The sequence below is a fragment of the Bombus pyrosoma genome, linkage group LG11, assembly GCF_014825855.1.
Source record: "Bombus pyrosoma isolate SC7728 linkage group LG11, ASM1482585v1, whole genome shotgun sequence".
In the NCBI taxonomy this organism is placed as follows: domain Eukaryota; kingdom Metazoa; phylum Arthropoda; class Insecta; order Hymenoptera; family Apidae; genus Bombus; species Bombus pyrosoma.
This window is the reverse complement of record NC_057780.1, coordinates 15,862,444-15,871,948: the sequence shown is the minus strand read 5'-3', so window position 1 is coordinate 15,871,948 and position 9,505 is coordinate 15,862,444. Positions and strand designations below refer to the sequence as shown.

Below are 9,505 nucleotides of genomic sequence, written 5' to 3'. Positions count from 1 at the left end.
ATCGTATCCTGATTCCCCGAATAATTCGCCTAGAAGGTAAGTCTATTTCAATAGGAGGAATAATTAATCAGATTATAAGCCATACACGAGAGGCGATACTTTTATTCGTATCATTTATTAAAAAAGAAACGTTACAAGAACGAAATATGCAAGTATCGTCAATTATCGCTCCGTACAATCACGTGCTTTCATGACTGTGGATAATCTTTCCAAACACAGAACTAATTCACAATGTTTGGTATATGGAAACATATCTACAGCAACAGCTTTTATCGGCACCATAGGTTCACCGGTGTATTGCTTTGAGACGGGTCTAGCTAGATCCACTAAATTTTTTGCAGCTGCTCGAGGATCACAAGATATATATATTAGTCTCGATAATTTTTTCGCCTTGCGCATAGTCAATAACGCTCTTTGATCTGGAATAAACATGTTTATACTTATACATATTTTCGTCAAAGTTAAAAAAAATTACGTTAACGATGTCTTACGAAGTCCGGCTCGCGGTGGGTCGACGACAGCGATAATATCGGACTTAGTGGTTCTCCGAATTACAGGGGACAAAACATCTTCGGCTTTACCAACAAAAAATTCGCAGTTTGATACTTCGTTCGCGACAACGTTTTCCTTCGCGTCTTTGATAGCATCCTCTATCATTTCTATTCCAAACACCTCGCCACAATACTAAAATCGTTTGTGTCTGTTTCTTGTCCATATGATGTTTTATTTAATTATTGATTATTTTTGATACCTTTGAAAATGCAAGGCCTATCGTTCCGGTACCACAACAGATATCCAGAAGCGCAGTATCTACGGTCGGTTTTGCCAAATCAATCGCTGCCTTGTACAATACTTCAGCGCCTAACGTGTTCACTTGAAAGAACGCTTGAGGAGATATACGAAATTTCATACCCAACAACATTTCCTCTATGTATTTCGTTCCGCTAATGTGATAAAAATTGTTTTCACTTTTTCCGTCGACGCTTCTAATTAGAAGTAAAAAGCAACTTAATTAGGCGAACGGAACTTAGTTAGCTATTGAACACTCCGCCAATTATCATACTTTAGTTTCATTATTTGAAGATATAACGATGTTACTCGTGCTTGTACGCCATTTCCGGTTTCAAAGAAAGTTTTGAGTTGCAACTGTAATTCCTCCAATTCTTCTGAGCTTAAATTTTGTGGATGCATTCCCACTATAACCATCAAATCGTTGCAAAGAGTGCTTCTAACAGTAACTTGTCTCCAATACCCACTATGATCAACTGGATCGAAAGGCTTTAATTCAGTATTTTTTATGAACTCTTCAAGCACCTAAAATACTCTCAATACAAAAAACAAATCTTATAACTCAAATTGGAAGAAACCTAAGCAACTTACCTTAACTACAACTTTCATTGTGTTAGGAATGTGACAAAGATTATCAATAGGTCCCACTGCCGTGGAACCAGCTGCGTAACTAGATAATCTGAATCCTATTACAACTTCATTTTCTTTTTCACTTTTACCTGAATTAAATTGATATTATGCATGATATATTTATCATAATCTATCAGAAAGATAAATAAATTTCATATATGGAATTACCAACTGTAAATTCACATTTATTCCTATACTCTGTGATTGTATCTGTACTCAAAATGGGAAGCAATTCACAAGGCAATCCATGATATTTAGTTTTTTGATGATTTAACCAGTCTAAAAGATCACCCTTACTTTCTTTCAACATTTGTTTACAAATAGTTGATAGAATCAAACTCATTTCTTTTTGTTTCAGTTCCAACTAAAAGCACATTATTCTCAAGTTTCTATTATATACATTTTATCTCGTATTGTCTTACTTGACTTGGATAAGGCATTTCCCAAAGGGGAATCGTAGTTAATTTAACTTTATCTTCTATGGATATATTTTGATCATCTTTATCTAATTTTAAACGCTTCTTTGTAGTTTCTTCTTCTAGTCTCCTTTTTACAAATGGATCTGGTGCAGGTTTTGCAATCTATTTTTAACATGATAAAAATACTTTATGTACATATGCATATAATGATACTAAGTATCAAGATTTGATAAAATCTTCATGATATAATTTACATTCAATTTAATAAGAACTACGATATATAAGAAATGTTTATATATCGATTAAGAGGAAGATATGTAAAATAATATAACACTAAATTAAAATACCTGAGCACTAAGCTTACAATTTTTCCATAAAATTCCATTTAATATTTCTATAGCTTTCCGACGATTCTCCTCGTTTCTAAAAGATACATAAAGCCATCCACTGCTCCGTTTTGGTGGCTTTATTTTACATGACTGTAACTCTAGCTTCTCATTTAAAAGCTTTTTAAATTCACCAATTCCATAATATTTTGGTAACCCGTGCACCTCAATTTTATACTTTTCTGACGTAAAATCAGCTCTTTCGAGGTATGCATAAGGATTCTTTTCTACTTCGATAGGTTCGTTTGAAGTCATATTTTTCGAAACTTTTGTTCAATTCTATTTTACGTGATTGATTCGATGAACATATCAATTTTTACTAATAAATGTAAACATTTAGTTTAGCCACTTATTTTCTTCTAGCCTTGATACTCGTGTACTCCATCTGTTCTATCAGGTTATGTTCGCACTTAACCTGAGATCAATATAAATAACTGTGTCCATTGGCTTTGATTTGGATAAGAAAACATTCTAGACTGGTATCGTAAAAGAATAAATGAATGAATATAAAACATTTATATTACTTTATTTCAGCTATTTATATCTATAAAGATGTTCTTAATAGACCTATTATCAGTTAAAAGATATTAGATACTAAAAAATCAAATATCAAACTTTTACTGAATGTTTATTTTGCTTATCAATCATTTTCATGCCGCTACCTTAAAAGTGTTATTTCTTTGTGTCTAGATGAATCAGCAAGCTCAAAGTTGTTATCTGAAAAGCAACGATAAAACACTAAAGACAGTGTATTTACCACATAAAAAATCAATTATATTGGGTCGTTCTGAAGAAACAAATATTACTGATACACAATGCTCTAGACAACAAGGTTATAATTTTACACTTTGCTCTATGCAATTATCAATTATTTTGATTTATACTTTATCTATAATGTGCATTGTGTACTATTTTTTGTAGTACAACTATATGCAGACTATGAGGAGCACAAGGTCTTAATCCAACAAATTGGACTTAGGCCCTGTGGTTTTAATGGCTTTAAAACACGTAAAGATGTTAAATTTATAGGCGATCATGATGATAATTTAGAAATCTTATATGGAAAGCATATTTATCAAATTGAATTTAATCCTCCACCTTTTAAAACTGCTTTACCAAAGAAAAGAAATAGGGTCACAGAGATATGTAATGAAAATGAAGAAAATTCTCATAAAATAGTTAAAGTTGAGGATGATAACATTCAAAATGAAGACCACAAAACTCAGGAAAAAGAAGCACGAATAGAAAAGAATCGTATAAAAAATACTCATGATATTTCGAAATTTATAAACAGAAATAAAATAATTTCTGATAAACTTGAAGATATAGATAATATGATGGATTTAGATCCTGAACAGGACACATGGGAAAGTAAGGAAAGTGGAGCATTATTAATATATACAACACAGGGTGTGGAAAGTCGTTCAAAGGTAAATTAAAGGAGTATTGACACTTTTAAGAATGGACTAAATCTTCTTATTTTTAGATAGCAGCATATGATATGGATGGAACCTTAATAAAAACAAAATCTGGTTTAGTATTTCCAAAGGATTATGATGATTGGCAACTTATATATCCTGATGTGCCAAAAAAATTGCACAAACTTTATAACGATGGCTATAAAATAGTAATTTTCACTAATCAAGGATCTATTGGATCTGGAAAGTTGAATCCAAAATTTTTCAAGAATAAACTTAAAAATATAATACAAAAAATTAGGGTTCCAATACAGGTATACTTATTTTTCTATAAATTTACAATAAGTAGAATGATCTTATATGTAATTTACAAATTCATTTGCAGATATTTATAGCTACTGGAAGTAACATCTATAGAAAACCAGCAATTGGAATGTGGCAACAACTGGAGGAGGTAATGGTTGTTTTATAACACGATTATTCTTACCATGGAAATTTTGATTTTAAATAATTTCTTTACAGAAGAATGAATCTGTGTCAATTGATAAAGATAATTCCTTTTACGTTGGAGATGCGGCCGGACGCCCAAAAAATTGGGCTCCCGGAAAAAAGAAAGATCATTCGTCAGCTGACCGATTGCTAGCACTTAATTTGGGTTTAAAATTTTACACGCCGGAGGAACATTTTCTTGGTCATAAACAGGCCCATTTTGAATTGCCTACATTTAATCCAAAAAATTTACCGGATGGAGAGATATGCTCGGGAAGCAATATAACTTCAAGTAGCCAAGAAGTAATAATTTTTACTAAACGTTTGTTTGAAAGTAATCCTTAAACATGTAATTCTTATATATAATTTATATGTTTAGATTATTCTAATGGTTGGTTGTCCTGGTTCTGGGAAGTCACATTTTGTAAGAAATTATTTAAAACATTACGGATATGTTAATAGAGATACTCTGGGAAGTTGGCAGAAATGTATTACTATAATGGAAAAACACATGAACGAAAAAAACAGCGTAGTTATAGATAATACTAATCCTGATTGCGTGTCAAGGCAGAGATATATCGAAGTAGCGAAAAAATATAACATACCCGTAAGATGCTTCGTTATGTTAACAAGTATTGACCATGCAAAACATAACAATAAGGTAATAGTCTAATTTGGAGTGATATAACGAAATTTACAATATAGATGCTATACTAAATATTTTATTTCAGTTTCGGGAATTAACCGATCCTAGTCACGTTAAAGTTAACGACCTGGTTATTAATTCTTATGTGTAAGTAAAATCAAAACTAAATTTATACAAAGCTTATTATATCGAAATATTTTTAGGAAATCTTATCAGCAACCAAGTTTAGAGGAAGGCTTTACAGAAATTGTTCATGTAAACTTCGTTCCAAAATTTCCAAAAGAAAAAGATCGTCAGTTTTATGAAATGTATTTGCTTGAAAGATAAATGAAATTTTGTTTACAAAGTACAAATTAATTTAATTAATACACGTGTTGTAATTATTAGTCTCTAGTAAAATAGAATAAGGTATTGTATTATTATTTTAGAAGTAGACATATTTGTCTGTATAACTTGATGTCAAAAATTTTAATTATTAGCTGTATTTGCTCATAATTTTTAATAAAACAGCTTCTTTTTTTATATTTATCCACTTGTACATTGTTTTACTATGATCGCATTTCCTTTACAAGAGTAGTGCCACCAAATCTATCGGTATGACCGATAGATTATATACCAATACATATTTCGATATACCGGTACATATCATGTATGTATGTATATTCCATGGACAGAAATATGCACATGGTATAACCTAACCTTTCTGGTCCTAACTTTCTTGAAATCCTAGAAACATAACCTCTATGAAACGTTAAATGTGTAATTTATGTAAACATTTAGTGTTCAGTAATAATTATAAATACATACATACAAAATGTCGCGATTAATAGTAAAAAATTTACCAAAAAATGTAAGTGACAATGTCTCACGACATTATATTAAATTATCATAATATTAAAATAAATAAAAGATTATAAATAAGAGATAAGTAAGAAAGTTAATTTGCGATGACGATTTATAGGTTACAGATACAAAATTAAAGGAACTTTTCAGTGAAAAAGGTTTAATAACAGACGTACAATTAAAATATACAAAGGATGGCAAATTTAGACGATTTGCTTTTGTTGGACTTAAGACAGAAGAACAAGCTACAGCTGTCAAAGAATATTTTGATCAAACATGTATTGACACCTGCAAAATATCCATTGAACAGTGTGCAAGTTTAGGTATTTGTGAATTATTAATATATAATTATATTAAGAACAATGATGTGTATTTAATATTTACTCATATATATTGAGTCCTATAGGAGATTCTTCTAAACCCAGAGCATGGAGTAAATATGCGTCTGATAGTTCAAAGGGTAAGATTAATAATAAAGACTCTACTGAGATAACAGAAAACGTAGCCCTGAACAAACAAACAGTAGACAAAAAGCAAGACAGAAATAAGAAAGGTAAAAAAGAAGAAGGCATAAAAAAGGAAATCAAAGAAGCATTGGAAAAGGTAGATATATAACTATAGTTTATTTTGCTGCTATATTTTTTTAAATTTGAAAACTTCATTATCACACTCATTCATATATATAGCATAAAGATGATCCTTTATTTATGGAATTTCTTGAAAGTCATGCAACAGATAAGGCTATATGGAAGAATGATACAATATTGACAACTATTCAAACTAAAGAACATAGTGATAATGAGATCAATGATAGTAAATCTAGTGATCAGAATAATGATAAAGAAGACAGTAAGGAAGAAGAAAATGAGAAAGAAGAGAGAAAAGAGAAGGAGCAAAAGATTGCAGACAAAGTTATATCTGATTTAGAGGTAATTCTGAATGCGCATACTTTTCTACTACTTATGAGCTTTTCTACATGTATTTATGTTTGCTCTGTCTTAAACAGTACATGGAATCCCTAAAAAGAAAAGAAACAAATACAGAAAAAAAGATTTCGAATGATAAGAGTAAATCTAAACATGGTTCTATAAAATTGTTTACTGTGAAACTTCGAGGATTAGCATATAATCACAAGAAAAAAAATATCAAACAATTTTTTCATCCACTGAAAGCAAAATCAATACGAATATCACCAAAAATTAAGGGTATTGCTTATGTTGGTTTCAAAACTGAACAGCACTTGAGGAAAGCATTGATGAAAAACAAAAGTTTTTTAGGTATAAACGTTAACTGCAATTGGGAGCTTTTTTATTTTCCATCTTTTTTTTTTACTTATATCTATTCTATTGTCCTTTTTAGATGGGAGACAAATATTTGTAGTGAAATATGAAGCAAAAGAATATAATTCTGATGAAGCAGAAAACAAAGACGATAACGTTAGGTGGAAGAAACAATTAGAAGCGTTAAAAAGTGAAGAAAGCATCGCGGAATCTGGAAGAATGTTTATCCGAAATCTATCATATACAATAACCGAAGATAATATTCGACAGTTATTTGAAAAATATGGTAGATGGCCGATTTTTATGCATAATACAATATTTACAATACTAATATCACGATCTTTTATATAGGTCCTCTAAGTGAAGTTAACTTACCTATCGATCGCACAACCAGAAAACCAAAAGGTTTTGGTACAATAACATTTTTAATGGCCGAGCACGCGGTTAAAGCATACAGTGAATTAGACGGTTCGATTTTAGACGGAAGAATGTTACATCTTCTTCCGGCTAAAGCGAAATCCGATCCTATGGAAGAACTTGACGAAAGTGAGGATAAATCGTATATAATTCTATCGTCCAATTTGTTCGAATAATTGCAGTGCGTACAACTTTTATGTTACAGGAGGATTAACTTACAAGCAGAAGAAAGAACTGAAAGCTAAAATAACCGCGGGATCATCACACAATTGGAATACTCTTTTCCTTGGTCAAAATGCTGTAGCAGACACCATAGCTGCTACTTATAATACGACGAAGGAAAAAGTGCTTGAAGATGGATCAAAGGGTTTAAGTGCTGCTGTTAAGTTGGCATTGGGAGAAACACAATTAGTTCAGGATTCCAGAAAATTTTTGGAGGAAAACGGAGTTTGTTTAGATGCATTCAATCAAGTAAGTATTATTTAGGATATAACCGAGAATAAAAAATGAGAATCGAATAATTTGATTGATACATTTTCTCAGCCACCGAATAAACGATCGAAAACTGTGATACTGGTAAAAAATTTACCTGCTGCATCGCCGGCACAAGAAATTCGACAATTATTTGCACGACATGGTGAATTGGGAAGATTTGTAATGCCACCCTCAGGAATTACTGGTATGATTTTTATTAATACTATTATGTGTATTATTACCAACGACGACTTATCCGTGTAATGTTTGTTTAGCTTTGGTGGAATTCTTGGAACCTTCTGAGGCACGAAAAGCATTTACACAATTGGCATATACTAAATATAAACATTTACCACTTTATCTTGAATGGGCTCCTGACAATAGTTTTACTACCCCTCCTCCTGCGGGAAAAAACAAAGCCACAGAAGTTGAGGCAAACGAGAAAAAGAACATTAAAGAAGTTGACAAACAGGCAGAGGAATTTTCAGAAAGTATAAACGATACAAATAAGGCTAATAAAGAAGAAAGCGAAGATGAGGATGAACCTGAACAAGAAACAACTCTTTTCGTAAAGAATATTAATTTCATAACTACGGAAGAGCAGCTAAAAACGGTAAATAATTTAATATTGCATTTTTTCTATTATTCGATGGATAATGTATTGTTTTGTAGTATTTTGGCAAATGCGGTGCTCTTCATTATGTCTCAATAGCAACAAAGAAGGATCCGAAAAATCCTGGCGCTAAACTGTCGATGGGTTATGGATTCGTTAGATATAAAAGAAAAGTAGACGCGGATCGAGCATTAAAAGTCTTACAAATGACAGTGCTAGAGGGAAAGACTTTAGAACTCAAACGTTCTGAACGAACACTAACGTATGTCTATAAATTTCCTACGAGTTCTGTTACAACATTTGCAACTCTAATAAACATTTTCTTTTATTGACATATTTGCAGAACTGATTTAAAGAGTGTAAAGAAGACATCGACGGTAACAGCTCAAACAGGCACGAAAATTTTAATAAGAAACGTACCATTCCAGGCGACGGTTGAGGAAGTAACTGAACTATTTAAGTACGTATTTTATTTATTCTTTTATTTATTCTATTATAACTTAGGCACGATTTTTATGTCTTCTTTGTTGAAATGTCAGAGCGTTCGGAGAGTTGAAAGCGGTGCGACTGCCAAAAAAATTGGTTGGTGTTGAAAAGCACAGAGGATTCGCCTTCGTAGAGTATTATACAAAAAGTGAAGCCAAGGTATTCAAAAAAATTAATACAATCTTTTATCATTAAATTAACGATCGGTATTTCATGCTTTTTATTTTGTTCATAGAAAGCGTTTAAGGCGTTGTGTCAAAGTACTCACTTGTACGGTCGAAGACTGGTCTTGGAATGGGCTCAAACCGAAGAAGGCGTGGAAGAAGTTAGGAAGCGAACCGCTAAACACTTTTATCAAGGTAAGTACGTTATGATTCGTTTTCACAGTGCGCGTGCCAATAAATTATTCTTTAACAGATCAACCGGTTCAGAAGAGCAAAAAGGCGATGCTAAATCCAGAAGACGTTGGTTTGGAAGATGCCTGATTATGAGTTACTTATAATACATAAAGATAATTTATTATGAGTTAAATTGTTTCCCAGATTTTGTACATAGCATTGAATGAGGGAACAAAGAAATAAATTCACGAAGTACACGTGACTCGCAGAGTGTATT

The 9,505-nt window shown here is 31.8% G+C and overlaps 3 protein-coding genes across 7 annotated transcripts; 2 read left to right on the top strand and 1 right to left on the bottom strand.

Annotated features, from left to right (window-relative positions):
- Positions 1-82: 82 nt before the first annotated feature.
- Positions 83-2,684, bottom strand: LOC122573131 (tRNA (uracil-5-)-methyltransferase homolog A-like). Of its 2 annotated transcripts, none has more exons than XM_043739117.1 (8): positions 2,186-2,684; positions 1,842-2,000; positions 1,588-1,783; positions 1,381-1,508; positions 1,064-1,314; positions 752-986; positions 492-684; positions 83-419 (listed from the first exon to the last, which is right to left on the bottom strand). In XM_043739117.1, exons 1-8 carry the CDS (start codon positions 2,477-2,479, stop codon positions 163-165), a joined length of 1,713 nt encoding a protein of 570 aa, XP_043595052.1. In that variant the 5' UTR covers positions 2,480-2,684; the 3' UTR covers positions 83-162. The 2 variants fall into 2 exon arrangements, with proteins under 2 accessions (XP_043595052.1, XP_043595053.1); XM_043739118.1 differs by having other exon boundaries at positions 2,203-2,366.
- LOC122573132 (uncharacterized protein F21D5.5) lies at positions 2,303-5,305 on the top strand. 4 transcript variants are annotated; one of them, XM_043739120.1, is made up of 10 exons: positions 2,303-2,431; positions 2,588-2,703; positions 2,915-3,056; positions 3,146-3,654; positions 3,711-3,956; positions 4,028-4,096; positions 4,165-4,434; positions 4,511-4,792; positions 4,863-4,924; positions 4,981-5,305. In XM_043739120.1, exons 3-10 carry the CDS (start codon positions 2,915-2,917, stop codon positions 5,102-5,104), a joined length of 1,704 nt encoding a protein of 567 aa, XP_043595055.1. In that variant the 5' UTR covers positions 2,303-2,431; positions 2,588-2,703; the 3' UTR covers positions 5,105-5,305. The 4 variants fall into 4 exon arrangements, with proteins under 4 accessions (XP_043595055.1, XP_043595057.1, XP_043595054.1 ...); XM_043739119.1 differs by having other exon boundaries at positions 2,402-2,463; XM_043739122.1 differs by lacking the exon at positions 2,588-2,703 and having other exon boundaries at positions 2,322-2,431.
- Positions 5,306-5,469: 164 nt separating this feature from the next.
- LOC122573130 (probable RNA-binding protein 19) lies at positions 5,470-9,490 on the top strand. Its single transcript, XM_043739116.1, has 15 exons — positions 5,470-5,627; positions 5,739-5,943; positions 6,027-6,223; positions 6,307-6,549; positions 6,627-6,897; positions 6,980-7,186; positions 7,252-7,446; positions 7,523-7,788; positions 7,861-7,996; positions 8,067-8,404; positions 8,464-8,666; positions 8,748-8,864; positions 8,944-9,049; positions 9,126-9,249; positions 9,308-9,490. Exons 1-15 carry the CDS (start codon positions 5,592-5,594, stop codon positions 9,373-9,375), a joined length of 2,712 nt encoding a protein of 903 aa, XP_043595051.1. The 5' UTR covers positions 5,470-5,591; the 3' UTR covers positions 9,376-9,490.
- Positions 9,491-9,505: the final 15 nt, after the last annotated feature.